Source organism: Athene cunicularia, assembly GCF_003259725.1.
Source record: "Athene cunicularia isolate RWA chromosome 3 unlocalized genomic scaffold, athCun1 chr3_part1, whole genome shotgun sequence".
In the NCBI taxonomy this organism is placed as follows: Eukaryota; Metazoa; Chordata; class Aves; order Strigiformes; family Strigidae; genus Athene; species Athene cunicularia.
Window position 1 is genome coordinate 107641563 of NW_020799097.1, and position 19653 is coordinate 107661215.

Below are 19653 nucleotides of genomic sequence, written 5' to 3' on the forward strand. Positions count from 1 at the left end.
GGCGTGGCCCGGGCCTGGGACAGTGCGTCTGCCGGCCTCACCCCCTGCCCCGCAGCGGGGACGGCCCTGACCCGCGCTCAGAAACAAAGCCGAGGGGAAGGAGAAGGTCGACGACCGGCGGGGCAGGCAGCTCCGCTCTGGGGAGGGGCAGGGGAGGCATCCCGGGTCTCCGCGCAGCCCCCGAGAGAAATGGGGCGCGGGGGTACGGCCGGGAGGAAAGATGGGGAGCAGGGAGAGGCGGCGGCACAGGGCTTGGTAACCCAGGGCTGCAGCGCCGAGCGCTCGCGAGTGCTTGAGGCCAGGCGATGGCTCCGCACTGCCGGCTGCCTGAAGGGACTGGCTTCGGGTCACACAGAATAATCACGGGCAGGTGCGAGCACAGAACTCGGAAACCTGGACTTGCCAGTTATTTTGGTAACCAGTGGGAGGAACAACAGTAGCAGCTTCCAAGGAGGCTTTCCAGGGGGTGCTTATCCAGTGCTGCAATCCTGCTAAGGATCTAAATCCGAAGACTGATCATCTCTAAGAAAAACCCATGCCGCTGCGGTAAACCCATTTTCCTACGCCTTGAGCCCAGGCCACTTGAGGGGAATTTGACCTCAATAAAAAAATCAGACAAGTCCTGGTACAGTTTTATGCTCTGTGTGAATCAATATTAAGTAAATAGAACTGATGTTCATAATCAGGTTTTTGTTGTTGTTTTTCCATTAATTGGGGGGAGGGGAGGGAGGAGAAATAATGGGAATGACAAGTGGAAAATCTCAAGTAAGGTACTGGAAGAGTCAAGAGCTGCACGTGCTTTTGGATCCCAGAGACTTGAAAACTGAAAGTGGAACATGGAGTTGCAGCTGTGGTAGTAAACATGATACCAGATGGCTAAAGAAGAGCTAAGATATTTCCTCCATTTCTTAGAAATGTTCCACACTTCAGAAAAGGCAAAGAAATATTGTAATCCAGGAGAATGCAGGCCTTCTATTTTCTCCTCTAGGATACTTTAGAAAAAGTGTCTGAAGGATAACCAAAGACATGGATGTAAGCGAGATCAAATGTGAGCTTAGGATTGGCAGCTGATGTCTGCCTTTTTTGAGATCCTCGACGTTCTGGGCAAAGGAATGTCTTATGGCTGATACTGAATAATGGGCTTTAGTGAAGTGCCTGAAATGGAAATTATTAGTAAGTCTGCAGAAAGCTAGAATTTAGGAGAACTTCGGTGGAGGTAAAGCGCAAGCACAGGGGGAAATAGTGTTGAGTGGAAAGTACTGGGCTGAGAGAAGTTACCAATGACATCTTGGGGTATTACTCTTAAAACTAATCTTTGTTTCATATTTTCCTTTAATGATTTTGACAGAAAACCCAGCAAACTGATGAGAAAAATAAAATATAAAAGAATTACTGTTAGACGGAATTAACTAATAAGATTGATGTATGGGGTCACCATATGGAAGTGACCAAGAAAGAAAATGCCATTGGAGCCAACAGTTACACAATGAGCATCACTACTAATACAACACAATGGCATGAAAAGCCAACGCTTATCTTAGGATGCGTAACTGGAGGGTTGTGGCAGGACAGTGTTCAGGCCAGCAAATTCTGCCATCTCCTTGGGAAATTGCACGTGGTTCTGACCACTCTTTTTCAGTGAGAGGCAGCTAGCCTAGCATGTCCAGAGGTGATCTGCCAGCACAGCCAAGGAAAAGAACAGTCTATGTTAGGAGGTTACCAGAGCATGGCTCGTTTAATGCAGCAGAATGAAAACTGAGACAGGGGGTACACTTGTCATCTACCATAAACCATGGAAAACAGTGTGTGAATTCAAAGGTAATGTTAAATACAAGGATAAAAATGTGTGCATATTTTTGTGCTAGAGAATCAAAACAAGCACCTAACAAAACATCTCAGGTTCTAGAACATCCTTCTGATTGGAGCAGTAAAGGCAAAATCCCAAACATTTTAACTCAGACTGAATCCTATGACTTAGTGCTGCAACCGCAAAGGAGACTGGACACTGCTGCCTGAAAAAATCCCTGCCTGTCCTGACTTCCACCCCTGGGCCCTGCAATGGAAATTAAAAAAAAAAATAAAAAATAAAAAATCTGTAAACCTCATTCTGTACCTTTTCATAATATCTTTTTCAGCCACTCCTACGTGCCAGGATATGAGTCTAAATAAAAGTCTGTTCAGCCTATCCTGTCTGAGTCATTTAGTGCTGCCATGGGCAGCAAAGTTGCTGAGCACCTGAACAGCTCAAAACAATGGGCTGCAGCAGCTCTGAGCACCTCAAGAGGAAGATGGGGAAACAATGCTTGTGAGCAACAAGCCTGTTTTAATTAAAATATTATTTCATTTCTCGTTTCTCCTTTGGGCAGAAATAGGGCATTACTAACCAGTTCCGCCTTCTTCACAAATTTATACGTCAGAGGAAAGGGATCATTGAAATGGCTTTGGAAGACATTGCCGCTTCAAGCAGAGCCACTCTAGAGCAAGGATTGGGGCAGCAGAGAGGTTCTGAAAGTGAGCACCCTTTGTACCACTTTCAGTGTGGCTTTGGAACAGCAAGCATGTTCAAAAGACAGTGGTACTCCAGTAGCTACCCTCAGAGCTGAGTGTGAAACAAGCTGTGTATCCACTCACAGTCAGGTTTCTCTTCTGAAAAAAAGGATACCGGTGATTATCAGTCTTTCCAGCCCTGCCCGTTCTTTCCTGAGGGACACGCCACTCTTCCCTCCAAGCCTCAGCCCACGCCTCGCCGTATAAATTGCCGTTTCCAGTTTCTGCTAGGTGTGCCAACTCCCAGCTCCTCAGATCACATCCACCGCTTCTGGATCCACAGCCTTGAGCCTAGCACTTCATCAGGAGCCACTCAGCTCCTCTCTCATTAGTGCCTAGGCAGCAAAAGGACATCATCCTCTCTTCAGATAAATATCTGCTCCACACACACGCTTGTCAGGACTCACACCAGGACGGCTGCCCCAGCACACCACGCTGCCAGGCAGCAGCTGCCATGCTCCCAGACACATGTGGGCTTGATGTGGTTTCACACAGCTATCAGTGCACACACTGTGCTTTTGGACGCTCTGCCAGAGGAAGCCAGGAGGAATTCTGCATCTAGCTCATTTTTCAGGGAAACCCTCAGATGCTTTAGGTGAGGGAACCCACTGAGCACTGGAAAAGGCATGAGGCTAAATAGCTGCACTCGCTTCTATAGATTCTTCACCATTGAAACAAGCAGTGAATGTATTAGTTATAACAGATAGCAAGCTTTGGAATATCCATGGTTTTCTTAGCAAAGAGAAACTATGACTAAGTGACCAGAATACATATTCCAAAAATAATAGACAAATGTAAATATATCTCACAAAAGTACTGCTGACATCAAGTGGTCATACAGATTTTCTTGACTCCTTTGGGTCATCTGAGCATACCAACAGCCTTGTGCAGGCAAAACCCCCAAACTGACTTTCTTTAATTTTCTACTTATATTTCTTCGTCTGTTAATTCCTTTATAAAGTATTTTTTCTGAAGTGGAAAAAACCCGTTTCCTACCTGTTTTCAATAACTGTTTTTTTCTTGTCCTGCTGCTGTTTGTAAAAAAACAGCTCTGTTTTTGCCAAACAGGATTTGGAAAGCATTGAGTTCATATTTATTCTCATGCAATCAGTCTGAAGCAATTTACTCAGAAAGAAAAAAAGAGAAGGCACGGGTTGAGCTTCAGATAGCCAGTTCTGAAAAGTGTATCCTTGACCCAGAATCAAGATTAATTTTACCTTTTGCTTCCACCATCACCCCTAATAAAGGCTCTGTATAGACTCACTGGTTTCATTTAATTCTTTGCAACTAGATTTCCTTCAAACCATGATATTCCTATTCCTTACCATTGTCAACAGGTTTCCACAGGGGAAACAAGATGAAGCTCAGTAAGTATTTCTGTTAGCGATTACAGAAAGGAGAGAATCTACTTCGTCTCCAAGAACAGTGCCAGCTTTGCAGGAGAAGCTGAAACAAAAAGCAGCAATTTCTTATTTATTTAGTGATATCTAGGCCAACAATATGAACAACTCCCTGGTGCGATTCAATTAGCTGGTACAAAAGAAGAAAAAGCAAGATTCTTTCAGAGTAAAATACTTCCTTAAACTCAGGCTCTGCGTAACTCCTCAGTGAGCAGAAATTCAGTTTCCCCAGAAGCCATCCACAAATACAAATCTTAAATTTTTAAGACCCGCTATGAGCATTTATGCACATTCCCCTTTTAAAGCCCACAACCTCTCAAAAGCAGTCCCTCATTATCATTTTTCCTTGTTTACATAATTTTTAAGCTTCTGTTACTAGTTTTACACTGAAATATCTTAACATTTTTTAATCAACTGACTCCATAAAAGGCCCTAAAATCCATCCCATAGTTAGAGCATTGGTAACACTTCTGGGGTCTGAGTGCCATATATCTCTGTCCAGGTTCAGGCCTTATTCTTGCCTTTTCTAGGGCACTTGTGGTGGAAGTGGCACTATTAGTCCTTGGTTTTAATCACCTGTTGCACCAACTATATCTGACAGGGTTTGAACATTTAAGTTCTTCCCTTGAGGAGTGCTACATGACCCAGCAGCTCCCTCAACAATACTCCTAATTTTGATAGGAAGAAAGCCTATGAAAGGAAAAGCAAAGGCAATTTACACTCAGTCCACATGCAAGGAAAAGCCTCCTTTAATCTTTAATTATCTTATTTTTGGTGCTTTCCAAAGGTCTGTTCCTCAAACACAGTTTTGTGTTCATCTGGGGTACTTGTAAAATTGCTCAAGTCAGCAAGTACACAGGTAACAACACTTGGGCATCTACTTGGACATGACCAACTGTTTCCTTTTCAACTTGTGTTCTGCAAACAGTAGCACCTTAAACCAAAATACATTACTATAGTAACTGCACTAGGGATGACATCAACATATAGCAATCATAAATTACACATTACAAATTCATACTCATAAACATTTCCTTGTCATTCTCCTCATTGATATTCTCTTCCATCACTCTTTTTTACCTAACGTATCCATTTTGTCTTCTCTTTTGTTGCGTGACCATGAGACAAAGCATTTTCCTTCGCATTTTCCATGAGGTAAAGCATTTCGGTTTTTCTAATGTGGTTCAGACATGCAAAGCAATATATAACTACTTAGTAACAAGAATATTGATGAGGAAAATGCAGTTTCATACATGGTTAGAAACAGGCACATCAACATTTCTTCTCTCTCAAGCCAAAAAATTTGGTGCAACATTAAATAGTCACATATACGTGCAAAGTGCAATTAAAGTTAGGATAAAACCGATGCCTTGTTAAAACACATTTTCTATTACTCTAGATCTCTATTCACTAATAAATAAATAAGAAACTGAATATTGATTTAAAATAATAAATGACTACAGAGTAAATAATCATAAACCAGGATTTTTCATTTTTTTTAACAATACATGTATTTCCTGTAAGAGGTTAATGCAAAAAAAAAAAAAAAAAAAAAAGTGACCTGACTGTAAAACCAAAGGAAAGACTGAAGAAAAAGATCTTCCCAAATACAACAAAAAACTCACATGAAGTTAATTGTCAAAATTTCCAGTGCAAACAGTGGAATTGTTGGAACTGCTTTTTGAAGGAGTCACAAGAAATTTTATAGCACAAAAAATAAGCAGCTACAGAAAGATGTCTCTCAACTCCCACTGTAAACAGCAGAGGTGCACTAAGGCTAGTTGCTTGATCTACTGTGTTTTCCTTGACTTACTGCAGAGGGCTATAGCATCCTGACTCTTAGGATCACTAGGATAAAACAGCTGCCTAAATCTGCTCTGTTTCTCCACTTTGAACCCATTAGACACGTGCCTAAAAGGGAATGCAAAAAGAGCTGGGGCCATTGTATAGAAACCACGTCGTGGCAAGATACATAAGCAGCCAGAGCATGAGTTACATGACTTGAAAGAAGCAGAGCCAGGAAGTAATTACCTGATGCTTTCCAGAAAAGCATTGTGGGAAATGATTATGCCATCATGTATATTAAGTACAATTTATGTGTTCCGGAAAAATTACTTGAAAGAAAGCACATAGAGTTTTACGATTTTTCCTGGGAATCACCCAGGACAATGGCTTGTCCCCTGTAAAACAAGATAATTTTGCTGACCCTTTTGAAGAGAAAAAGATTTCTGAACAATAATGCAACAGAGAATAATGACTTTCCATGCAGATGTTCAGCTATTGCAGTGCAGCATCAAGGAATGAAACATGTGAGCAGCTCTTTAAAGTCTGAGAATGTTTTATAGGCTTGGCACCACGTAAAGATTTACAAATCAAACGAGATACCCGTGACCACACAGTTAGAGATCACATTGCTAGAGAGAAGCAGTAGGCTTCTAGCCAGCGTCAGAGTTGGCCACTATTGTCTGTAACCTTTGTGACACTGAGAAATGGCCATCTTCAGTAGAAGAGCTGCCTCTGGAAATTAGAAGATGAATCCATTTAGGCCAGTCTGAGTAATGAAGAGGGAAACTGGACGTGATTACTGTTATCACCCTCATCCACATATCACCCTTCATAAATAATCACTTGGAAAAGCTAAACATCTTCATCCAATTCGTACTTTAGCTTCTTTAATTTCTCTTTCAGAGTTGTCTTATTCTGTCCTGACCTCAGAAATGATACAAACAACAGTTTGTTGGGTTGGGTTTCTTTCAGAAATGGCTCTCTATTTTTAATTTGTTAGCTTTTTTCTTAGAGTTTTAACCCATATAGTCTTGCAGTTAACAGGACTAAGCCCTGGCCAATGAAAATAAAGGTAAGCATTAATAGTAAGAACTGTAAGCAAGTCACTTTTGTGAGTTCAAATTTTATCCAAGGACATCCAGAGGAAGGAAAAAAAATATTTTTTTCTTTTAATCTGAAATTCTACAGTATAGATCCACTAGATGCAGACACCATGTTAACATATGCAAAACTAATTCTACAGATACCGTTATTGTGCAATTTGGATTTTCAGGTTAGGAAGCTATGTAGAAGAGAAAAAAATACTTTCCAAGAATGATCACCTGAGAGGAAGAAAAAAAATATTCAAATCTCGTTTGGAAGTCTTAGAATGAAAAAGTAAACAGCTTGTTACTTGCAAGTAGGAGAGAATTTTGAAGACCCTTAAAGCAGAAGTCTAGCAGACATCTTTTAACCCATTTGATTTTGTGTCTTGTATTTCCAGTGGGTATGTACTCAGTCAAGGTCACCTTTCTTTTGGTGAAGGAGTATCTAGTGGCATTTACACGACTGTTCAAATAGCTTCACTTTAGAAAGGCTTCAATTTACAATCTCTTCCCTTGGATCTCTGCATTCCATTGTATGCTATGTTTTGCAACAAGGGAAAAAAGGAGGGACAGGTACCAAGTCTTTTTGCCTCCCAGTATAATGCAGCAAAAAATCTGTCTTTATAAATACAACATGGGTGCTGACTGGCTGGTGCCTGCTTACCCTAATGAGCTTAAAATCTTACTTGTAATGGACATCTGTCAAGACAGAAGCGAGGCACGCAAGTCCTCTTAATCCATTAGCTCTAAATCCAGCAGAGCTTTCACACTAATTTTTTGAATCAAAGAAGAAAACCTGAGTCAGAATGGACAATGGAACTTCAAGAGCAGATCCTAGGCAGTAAGAACATGAGACTGAGATAAACAACAATGAAAACTGACAACAAAGCTGGGATTGTGATGGAAAACTCATGAGAAACAAACCAGTCTGCAGTTCGGGATGAAAGAGTGAGTTTGATTCTTTGTTGTGTTTTCCCTAGTTCATCTGGATTTTTAATCAAAAAGACAGAGAAAAGATGGGCTGCACACCTTCTCGCAGTGAGATTGCTAATACTATTGCAAGAAGTAGTCTTAAGGCTTTGAATAAACCCAAAAGTGTTTTGCGTATTGATCCAGGAGATAAAGGAATCCCTCTGCTAGTTAAAGGTACATCTTGCTACAATCTGGATGAATTCCACCAATATGGGATCCAGACAAAAGACTACACGAGAGAAAAGGAGGATAAACTATCAGAGCAGGATAAAAATTATCATTTGCAGTTGTCTTCCAAGGCTCACTCAGATCCCCAGATTTCCAGGGAAGACAAGAAAATTGAGGGGACAGCCACAGATGCTGAAGTTGCTATGTCCAAACTGATTGAGTCTCAGAAACACATCACTGAGGCCATACAGATCAGAAAGCAAAGCTCCTGTGAATCAGAAGCATCAGCTTTCATTTGGGATGACAAGAATGAAAGCAATGCAAAGCAAATCCCAAAGAAAGGAAAGAAGCAAAAAAGTAATAAGCTGGCAAAGCAAGGTCGACCTAGCAAAATTAAAGAAAAGTCTATTTTGGCCCTGTGTGAGACGGAGGAAAAGGTAGATTTCCCAGAACTGCTTGTTAAGGCTCATCAGAGTGCGTACGCCTACTTAAATCCCAACCTCTCCAAGTATGAAACTATACTTCACATGGCCAACCAGGCTACCCAAACCCAGCTCTTCCTACAGCAGATGGTAAGCTTTCTGATGCTTCGCTTTGATGAAATCAACCAGCTCTTGGAAGAAGTTGCCAATGATGGGGAAAATCTTCTCAAAGATGTGGGTGGGAATCTGGCATGGCCAGCAGAAAAAGGCAATTTGAAGGAGCACCCTGATCTTCTGCAACAACTACTGCAGTACACAGTCAACAAAATGCAGTCACTGAGTGGGACGCTGGCCTTCCTCACATCCGACGCCCTGAAGGAAACATGCAGCTACCTGCAGTCTGCTGCAAGCAACTTGGAAAGAAAACTGAAAGCAAAGCAAAGCTTTGATGAGCGCCTGCTACGGACAGTAAGGCTGCTGGAAGCCTTGACGGTGGGATCCTCTCAGTCCCGCGGTGATGACAGGACTCTCTATTCTGAGGACAGTGGCATTGGTGTGGACAATGAATCCCTCAAAGAGTTCAGTGCTCTCAGCCAGCATGGAGGACAAGCATGTGATTCCTGTGCATATGGACATATCTCTCAAAAGCACACCAGAACAGTGGGGCATGTGCATGATGGGGCAGTGTCACCAGGGACAGCTGCATTCCACGACTGTGCACTTGAAAGGAATTTTAATGATATATCTTATTCATCCATGCAGAGTAAGGAAGCAACTTCTTGTCAGGGTGGAGCACCAGGAGGTATTTCTACCATGCCCCAACATGCAAGCTTGAGCAAAAGCCATTCATTCCAGTCTGACTCCACTCAGGAAGGTGAACATTTCAAAATCTGTGAATCAACAGATTTTCCTTCTGATGATGATGACGAAGGGAGTAGTACCCTGGGGGAGGATGATGACAACACAAGTTTGTCAGAAATGGGGAAGGATACTCTGCCAAGGAGGCCCCTGTCTTCACCTGCAGTCACTGATAACACACAAAGGCAGTCCATCAAGAGGACTGAGAATGCAGAGACAGAGGAAATTATTCTGAAGATGAAAGATGCCATCAGTGAAAAAATCAAGTTTGTCCCAGCTAAATCTGGACGTAAAGAATGGATAGAGGATGAGAGCGGAAGAGCAGTCCTAACAACAAGGCCCAGTACAGCGATGGGCAGCCAGAAAACCTTCGGGAAACAACGACGGTCCAGATCAGAGGAGTCCCTCAGAAGCCAGGCAGAGGACCCAACCCTCCTAGAGCTTCACAGAACTCAGAAAGAGCTAAGCAAAAGGCTGGAAATGTTTTATGGAAAGAAGGACACAGATAACAAACCAGAGACTCAGAAATCAAGAACAGCACCTTACTTGCAGGATGAGCAAATTACATCTAGGTCCTCTAGCAAACTGAAGGCGTGCCTCTCAAAAAATTTCAGCATCCTGCCTAACCAGGATAAAGTCCCTTTGTTTATGGTTGATCAAAATCCTGCCCATCAGCTGGATGAAAAAAGAGGCTGGAAACCTTTAAGAGCTACTATGCCCCCCCAGGAGACATCAGAAGGCAAAGAAAAGGAGCCTCCTGGAGCACAAATGCTCAGTAGCAATAGCTGTGCCCCCCGGCAGTCTGTCAAAAAGCTTATTGAAACATTCAGTCCTACTGACGATCTTGTAAAAGCTGCACCTTTAAGATCCTTAGGACCAATAAAGTGCATCAGAAAATTTGGACTTCCAGTCATCCCACCCACCGTTCCCTTTCAGAGAGGCCTGGCACCTTTAAATCTTAAGCATCGTATTTCACCAGTAGAAGGCACAAACCCTTCAAACACCAATGGAGTTTCTTCTAACTTTCCAAATGCCTTTCCTCCTGGACCAGCTGCAGAACTAAGCAAGAAGGACACAAAGAAAGAGACTGATGAAGACACTGATAACCTGCCACCACCACCACCTGAAATGTTGATGGACACTTCTTTTGACTTAAGTGAGCCTGAAGAAACTGCAAGAATAGAAGGGAACTCTTCAGAAGATGCCAAAAAGCCCACCAAAACAGAATTTTATGCTACTAAGAAATCACAAGTTTCCCCAAAAATGAAAGCCTCCCTTCAGTCCATTGACCTACTGCCAAGTAAAAATATCAGTGGCCCCAGCGTGATCACTAATAAAGGTATAAGGAATACCGGAGCAGGGGACGAGAAACTGCAGAGGTACTCTCTGGAGCTGAACCCTACCAGCGTGCACATCCCTAGCCAGGAGGAGATATTGGCAACCCAGAGAAAAGAGGCTGCGGATTTGTACAAGCAAACCCATAAAATTATTCCTCTTCAAAATCCCAGTGGAGTTTCAAAACCACACAGCAACAGCTCAGAGAGCAAAGAGCCCAATTCACAAGCGACTTCAGTGCAATACCAGAAGCACGGTTCTCCTGATTCGCTCAGGAGAAATGAAAAAGGATCATCCTTTGCCAGGAGGGTCTCCCCAACGAGAACTCCTCCTTCTTCTCCACCAACTGAGAAACGGCTTTTCAGCCCCCCAGCACACCACAGACGCTCTCTGAAGGCTTTTAGCAACCCACAGACAAGCTCACCCACCATGCAGAGGAAACCCAGTCCTCCCTCTAGCCCCCGCGTTCCCAGCCCACCCTTGCAGAAGAAGCTGCCCTCTCCACCACCCCAGCGAAAACCACTCAGCCCTCCCGCGGGGCGCAAGCAAAGCTCGCCAACGCCACACCAGCTGCTGGGCTCCCCAGCCTACCGCCGAGACGCAAGCCCCCCTCCATTCCCCATCACCCCCTCCCCACCAACCTCCCCATCCCGCTCTTACAAGGGGCTGAGAGCTGGGCCGGATGCTGGGGACGAGCACCAGCTGTCATCCTCCAAGAGGGGCAGCAACGCCCGTTCAATATTTTGCCCAGCCACCTCTTCCTTATTTGAAGCCAAACCTCCTCTGGTACCCACCAAACCCACTGTGGAGATGACCAGCCAGCCTGAAGCTTCATCGCTTTCCCAAAAGAGTAGTCTGCTTTTCCGGCAGCCTGGAGATCGGATCAGAAAGCTGTCCCTGAGTGCCACCAGTCCTCAGCCATTCGTGAAGAGAAGTTTCTCTGACCGCCGACCAGGGGCCCAGTTTCGTCTTCCAGTTCCCGTAACATCTGGCAGCGAACCCATGCTTAACCAAGCAAGGTAAGAAACTTTCCACTTTAGACCAGGAAAGCAGAACTATAGCACTGCATTGGCTTTCTAAACTCCTGATGGGAAATTAATGTTGTTAAGGGCTTTCCCAGAAAGGTTCCCGGTTCATGTGCAGAACAGATGGCTGGGCAAAGATAACATTGTAGTTGGACTAGATGATCATTGTAGGTCCCTTCCAACTGAAATATTCTATTCTATTGTCTGGCCCAGATTTCAATAGACTACTAGTCTGAATAAAGGGAAGAGTTAACTTGCCACGGCTTGCTTTAGCCTTACACATACACATTTGCTGTGACAGTCACCCCAGGGAAAATTCTGTGTTGGTTTCATGGCACAGAACTCCACTTATTTGTGTGGGGGCTAAGGACACCCACATTCAGTTTTTAAAAGCTCTGAACTAACTCTCAGGTTATAAACATCTTTCAATAACCATGAGAAGGTGGGCTTGGACAAAGAGACAGGGTATTGTTCCTAACATCAGCCTCTAAGACAATGAACTGTTCAGCTGAAATCTGTATTAGAACGTTTCAAATCAGCTGGCAAGTATGGGGGACAGATATCCTGTAGTCAAGGATCTATATGGATCCTTATAGCTTGAAATTTTGAGCTTCTCATGAGAGCTTTTAGATCTAGGTACTGATTGCAAGTCTGATGGGTCCAAAGCCCAAGCCCAGTTTTTGAAGTGGAAACGCCCCCCCACAGGTACTGGAGATTCATTGTACAGACAACGAAGGAACAGACTTCAGCCCTGTTGTGGCCCTAAAGAGCGCTGTTGGGTTAAGAAAATGTCTTTAGGAGAAAAACTGCCTAGTCAAAGTGGGTCCCACCAACCATATTAGCACTGTGTGTCAGGGCAGGCTGGGGAGTGGGGGGATTGTGATCTTGAGTATGAGAGGAGCATTGAGGAGAGGGGGCTGTGGGAAGAGGAGGTGCAGGCTTGCCGTGGGCCAGATCAAATGTTTCCGGGCTGGACGTTCCCCACACTTGCTTTAAAAAGCCTTCACAGACCCCACTGTGACAACATCACAGCCCCCCCAGGGGTCTGCGGACCACAGGTGGAGAACCACTGCTTTAAGCTACACAAGAAGATTAAGGCCCTTCTCAGGTAACCTTTCCTCACGAGAGGAGTATTTTTACTCTTGTCACAGAACAGCTGAAATCATATGAATCATCTCCATGAGTAGGGATTGTAAAACCAACCCTAATAGGAGGTAAAATTGCGCTTGTAAGTGCACAAGCACTCAGTGAGTTGCAAGTACAGGGACAGTCATGGATACTGAACTCAGGTGCCCAGGCATTCCCTCCCCGAAGACAGAATAAGGCTAAGTTTCCCAAACTGACAGTAGAGGAACATGCTGACCAAAATGTGCAAAAGCCACTGGGAAATGCACTGTTTTTCATTCCCAGTTCTAATATTACATTATCTTCTGATGTTTGAAGATTTCCTAAAAGTTCTGTATGTTGTTGCTAGGTTTTCTGTTGTTATGTACCGTGTGAAGTCAGCTTTTTCTGCTCCAGTGCTCGCTAGCAGAAATAAATGTTTTCCAAAGACGCTTTATGTCAAACCTTGCAAGAAAAAAGCCCTGGCAGTTTTATGGATCAGTTTTTAAAACTGCCTATTATAAATTGTTAGCTAATTTATGCTTCAATGGGGTGTATTATCTTTCTATTCTAGTCTGTCAGAGCTTAGAAAGTAATATAAAAAGATACTGTAAAGAAAATCATCTCTTTCATGAAAAAAATTATATCCGAGTGTTATGATATACAGCATTTTGGAAGAACAAAATATATCCTGAGCCTAATTCAGCTTACCATTTATACAAATGGACATCACAGGTATTCCTACTGAGTTAGTCCAAATTTATATCAATATGAGCAAAAGGGAAATTTATCCCATTAATTGCCACATGCACTGATTTAAGGTGCAATATAGCTACTGTGTGTTTTCTGACACAAAATACAAATATCACAGCAAATGTGCCAACGGGCAGAGAAGGACCATTTTAGGGATCAGCATGTGGCAAAAGCTCTGAGAGCCCCTCACATCACTGCTGGTTGTTTCCTCCCACTGAGAACTGGAACGGTTGCCACAGCTGTGGGCATCACATCCTCATGCACAGATACTGACCCCTGCTCTTATAGCAGATGCCATAGCAGACAAACCACCACATTCTGATCCATTTTACTCCTTCAAGTTCATTAAGCATCCAGGGCTTCCTCTACTTTGAAATTCATTCAGATGACAGAGGGAAATTTCAAAAGGTCTCCCTTAACCAGATGCTGTATACCTAAACCTCCTCATTCTGGCCATGTTTGCATCTTCTCAGAAAATCACAAGCTATTCCCACCCGGCTGTCAGTCTCCTTTCCTTCACCCCTTCCCTTGCTCTACCTCTCCTCTCCAAATAGAACAATGCCTTTGTTTTTATTTGTCTGCGTGGAGGTTTTGTGTGTTATTAGGAGCTTCAAGCACTAGTTGCAGAAGGGAGGGGAGACAGTCAAACCTTCATGAACATCACTCTTTTATAGGTAAAACATTTTGAAAAATCATTGAGTTAGCCTGTTTCTCTCATGATCCCAAACTCTGGGATATATCCCTCCACTTTTTCCATGCCTGATTAGAACATCCATTTGCTGAGAAGTAGACTGCTAAAGATAATCTGGCAGGAGCTTGTTCAAGCAACATGTTCCTCATCAGGCAGCTGAGTCCCCTCTCCCACCCACCCCATTTTAGCAGACACACCAAAAAAAGAGGCAACTTCCATCTCATTTTGCTAGCTAGCATTGCCAGGCATTAATTGTCAGTGCTGTGTGCAGATCTGTGCGTCTCTTGCACACTCATGGCCCCTCTAGAAGGCAAAAAGCACTCCTTTCCCAAGCATATCGCCTGCTCATCCCATGCTTCGAGGAATATCACACTTAAAACATCATTAGTCCCAACTAGGACTGAAGCTAGAGCTTTTGTGTTTAGTCTTAGGATACCTGGACGAGAGTTTCAGGTTCAGGTTTCAGTGCTCAAGTCAGTACAACTGGTTCCCATTTGGACAGCCTGCAGATGGATAGACTGAACTAACTTTGCTGGTTTCTAAGCTTGGTCATTTGACAGCCATCAGCAGTTATTGGCATCTCATCAAGGCCTAACATGTACAATTTCTCTGCTCGTAGAAATCCTGTTAATCTGTAATAGGATTTCTGTGTATGCAGTTAAACGAAATAATATTTCATTGAGACTGCTAATCTCCCAAGAGGTAGAGCAGAGATAGAAGATTAAATGCTATTGTCTTTAACATATTGTTCAAGGAGGGCTTGAGAATGGATTGGGTTGACTAAACTGGGCCCAAAGCAAGCAGCCCTGCAATTAGGGGATATTTGAATCTGGATTAGTTTCATGACTGATCATGTATCACAAACCTCTTCTTTCAGCAGTTCAAATCATTAAAGTCCTAGCAGTCAGAATAGGAACATAACAGCTTGTCTGTAGTGGAAAGCTACTTCATTTTAGCAGTTTATGTACTTAAAATAAAGTAATGACTCCCAGATAACTCTAGAATATTTCCCCTATGTTACACTTAAACTGCTTTAATTAGTTACAGCAACACAGGGCACATTTCAGCATGAAGGCCCATGATGTGAGATATTCATGACTAGCTCCACTGCTATAATCAATCTTGATTCATAAAGTCCCTATGCCCCTAGAGATTGCCACTGTGACCTCAGGAACATCATTTACACTTTCTGTGTCTCAGTTCTCCTGTCTCCAGAGTGGCAGATTTATACCACTAGAATATCCATCCCAGTGTCATGTTGGTGTACTCAGAAATCACTGTAACCAAGCTGGGCAGATGCATAACAGAGGTAAGACTTTTCCTCCAGTGGAGTCTGGAACAAGGCTTTTCACTCAAATCTGTCTCAATCTGCAAGCAAACCCAGATTCACACTGATCCCCCGTTGAACATACAAAATGTTTGCTTCCCAAGAGAGTTTTGGAAGGAGAAAATACAATGCATCACAAGAACAGAATCTGGATGGTGCAGATAAAGAGCATGTATCTATACAGGAGGAGACAGGGAATGACATAGTACCATGCAGCATTTGTGCTTTGTGGGTTAACATGGTCTTAGCAGTGCTGTTTTAAAAAGTCACAATTCATTAGCCTCTTAACTTAAGCATCTTTCCTTCTGCAGCTTGGAGGAGAGCCCTAGAAAAGCAGGCGACTCTTGGAACAGCCTCTGTGGTCCTGAAATCAAGGAGTCCAACAGATCCACGTCCCAGCCCGAGCTCTCCATTGTGGGCCAGGGTCTGCAGAGGGACTGACAGCAGAAGCATCTGCGAAGACAAAAGCACGAGCAAGGCCAGAGGCCCTGAGGGAGGAAGCAGCCTTACCCAAGCCCCCAAAACATGGCTCCATTTTTTTTCCTCGCAAGAAAACAATATGATGGCTTTGCATCTAAAAACGCAAACTGGCCCCAACAATCCAATGAAATATCAGCAGAGTGGTAGCCAGCTCCTTCTCCTGTGGATTGCATTTCACAGCTTAACTCAAAGATCTACACTGAGCAAAAGAAACACTTTGCAGCTGGGCTAGTTTGAGGCAAATTGGTTTGATAAAGACAGGACCTGTAGCCAAGTCCTTTGTTTCACTGTTTAGATAAAGGAGTTCAAAAACTATCAGAAATTATCATTATTCAACACGTTATTTATTCAGAAGGTATCACAGTTTCAGTTTTGTCAAATAGGGCTGTTGTGACATTTCCAGAGGGAAGGTAAAATCCTGAATCATTTTTTTATTGAAAAAACATCAATAGCTTCAGCAAAGTCACATCTTTACACTAGGTATCTATCAGCATTCAGAGAAAGAATAAGGTCAAATACAAGTCAAAAAAAAACCCTTTTAAAAGAATAAAATTAGGGATCTTATTCCCTCAAAAAGTCTTTGATCTTCTAAATCACCTTTGATTATCACATAATCTCATCACCTCTAGTTTCCACAGAACAAGGCTTAATCCTGATTAGAGTAGTTTTTAATAGCCCAGTCAAACAACATTATAAATCCTGAGGCACCTAAGGACAAGTATCTTTTTTTCGTAAAAGAAGAGAACGCTACCATGGAGAATCCTGTTCTCCCTGGAACAGGTTAATAGTCTTTCTGATTTATGCAGTTTGAGGAGATTTACTGTAATTTCATTGAAGAGTCTAGACAGATTCTTGTTAATAAAAACACAAGTTATTTACAGTCGATTAATCCTAGGCTTTTACAGCACCCATTGGAATACAGGTTCAGAATTTACTGGATCTTGCTCACCTAACTAATTTATCATCACAATTAAGATGCAACTTTTAATTAATGCAATGTTAATTAATCTAATTTGACATGTTTTCATATGCAACTTTAGTACAGGACAAGATCCAGAAAAAAAGCCATTTGCAGTCCTATTTTGATAGGAATAGTTTAAAATTTTTCTACAGTTTTATGATGGTGGTATCTGGGCACGTCATCTTCACACAGGACTTTTAACCCTTCCTGCCCTCCTTCCCAGGGAGCCTCAGGGAACTGAGGCTTGTCTTATGCTGCACAAATGACCCCTTTGGATACTGAACTCCCCGCGTTTTAGTCTAGTGCCTTAATCACAACCATCCTTCAATAAGTTCAGTGCCATTTTATGCCACAGACACAAGGAAACCTTAATTGCAATGTTTAAGGTAGGTGTTTGAATATAAAAAGGAACTTGCAGTGAACAGATGGATTGCCAGGGGTTTGTGAGCTAGATAGAGGTGACAAAGCAGCCATGCCCATAGCGAACAGCCAGGAGATGTCAACAGATCCACTTTGTAATAACACAGGCAGATGCACCAGTCCCTATTAATCAATTGGAAAAATCACCAGGGACATACTGCAAAGATCATCAGCAGGATAAACTCAGCAGGTCAGTCTTCCCCCTTGTCAGAAGTGTCGTTCTCTCCCAAATGCATAAAAATACATTTTTGCATGCATTTTGGGTTTGTCTGTTCTGTTGGCAGTAGCCATCTAGAATAGAAACAAACCAGAAACATGACAGCAGAAAACCAGCATTTTGCATGCCTAAATGTAGTTTTGAAGATGAGAATGTAACAGAGTGGGAGGACAGCTTCTGCTCAGCTACTACAATCATTTTATCTCTTTATGGTTTCATGCTGAAATTTCCCAGCATCCATGATGGGTGATAAGTGAAAGTATTTATTTATATCCCCCAAGCAACAAATTCTGTGGTGCAAGAGCTACAGCAGCACATGGAGCAACACATCACCTCAGCAATCAAGCTGGAAACTTCCTCATACACATGCTAGCTGGACATGGATTCAGCCAAAGCATCTTTCCTCAAAAACCAGGCTCCCCTGAAGATGTGGTACATGAGCTGGCATCCTATTGCAGCATCTTTCCCAGCTTTGTCTAAGGCTGTGGTCATCAGGAAGCTCATTGCAAACACAACCCCACCTAAACACTGCCGCTGCTGGAGGGTGCTGCAGCAAACTAACCATCATATCCAAGAAACAGCTTCTCCAGAAGTGATCTGCACGTTTGTAATATGAACTCATGACGCTGTATAGCTAACAGATTCTCTTCTGTACAGTTAATGTACAGGACTCTGGCAAATAAAGTCCTTACGTTCAATTTGTATTGCAAGCATGAGATTAAGAGTAACTATAGTATGCAGAAAATGATAGTTTGGCTCACCACTTTTTTTTTTTTTAGAAATAGTTGGGGGTTTTTTTACATTACAGGTTTTTTGGATAATTTTTCAGGAATACAACATTTATGGAATACAATTGTTTTATAAGACCATACTGAACTTTAAGATTTAATTTTTACTGATGTAAATAAATCAGAGTTTTTATATGCAAGGTATGAGTTTGATCTCTCTCACATTCTGCATGCAACCAGCTTAAATCTTAGCCCATGTTATACTATTGATTACTTCCTCAGTGCACTAACTAGTGCCCTACACTATAAAAAGTCCATTCGCTTCCTTCTGCCCCACCCCAGCACAAGCTTGTCTTGTTTTGTGTTTTATTGATACATCAGTTAATTTAGGTTGCATTTCCATTAAGCAAATCTGTCTTTTTTTTAGGCTACAAGATGCAGCATGGATACTCACAGACCAGAGTGTAGGTCAGCTGTACTTCCACCCCTTCCCCTGCCCTGATTTAAGCTTGACCTACCTGGCAATTTTGGGCAATTTTGTGCTCAGTTCAGTTGGTCTTCTAGGTACAACCACAGCTACCTCGATCACAGGGTAGTGGGTTTGACCTGAGGGTTAAAATTAGAGTGCACCCACTGCAGCAGAGTCTCATTGCAGAGGGGCTGAGCACAGGGTGAAGCAGTATCCATTTTCCAGCCAGGGCTTCACAGCTGCAAAAGCAGCAACTAAGAGCTTCCCGAAGCACTTTAGCTGCAGACCTTTAACAAGCTGGCAGCTGACCGTGCTTCCAGTGACACTGCCCAAATCTCAAACCTTTAAGGGACTTGTCATTTCATACCCTCGGCATCTGAAGATGACTACAACACCAAAACACTGCGCACACACTCCAGTTGCTTTATCTGACTTCAAGAACTACCTCAAATATTAGAAATATGGTTGAGAATGCTATGCAGGTTATCAACAAAAACAGGGTATTACAGTGTTTGCACTGACACACCCCTTCTCAGAATATTCCTCTTAATGATAAAACTTCATAAATGATTATGACATGCCTTGGATGTTATCCCCTTTGCTATAGGAAGGAAAGAAATCACAGCACAGAGATAAACTGTCTTACTGTCATATCTCACCAGTAAGGAACTGCCAACATCCCCTGAAAAGAAATCTTTCTAGATGAGCAAATCATTAATCCTTCCACATCAAATATACTCTGTGCCACCATGACTACAACATGAGATATTTGTGCAGGTATGAACTTCAAACTGAGATTTTGATCATCCTGGGCAGGATCCCGAAGGTTTCATAATGCTTACAGTATGTCTTAGGGGCTCACTTCCATGTTGCCCTCAGGTAAAGGTGAAGGTTAATACAAACTCA

At 42.7% G+C, this 19653-nt stretch overlaps 1 protein-coding gene across 1 annotated transcript; it reads left to right on the forward strand.

Annotated features, from left to right (window-relative positions):
- The first annotated feature begins 7548 nt into the window (after positions 1–7548).
- Positions 7549–18212, forward strand: PCARE (photoreceptor cilium actin regulator). Its single transcript, XM_026845370.1, has 2 exons — positions 7549–11591; positions 15784–18212. The coding sequence occupies exons 1-2, from the start codon at positions 7834–7836 to the stop codon at positions 15911–15913; spliced, it is 3888 nt and encodes a 1295-aa protein (XP_026701171.1). The 5' UTR covers positions 7549–7833; the 3' UTR covers positions 15914–18212.
- The last annotated feature ends 1441 nt before the right edge of the window (positions 18213–19653 follow it).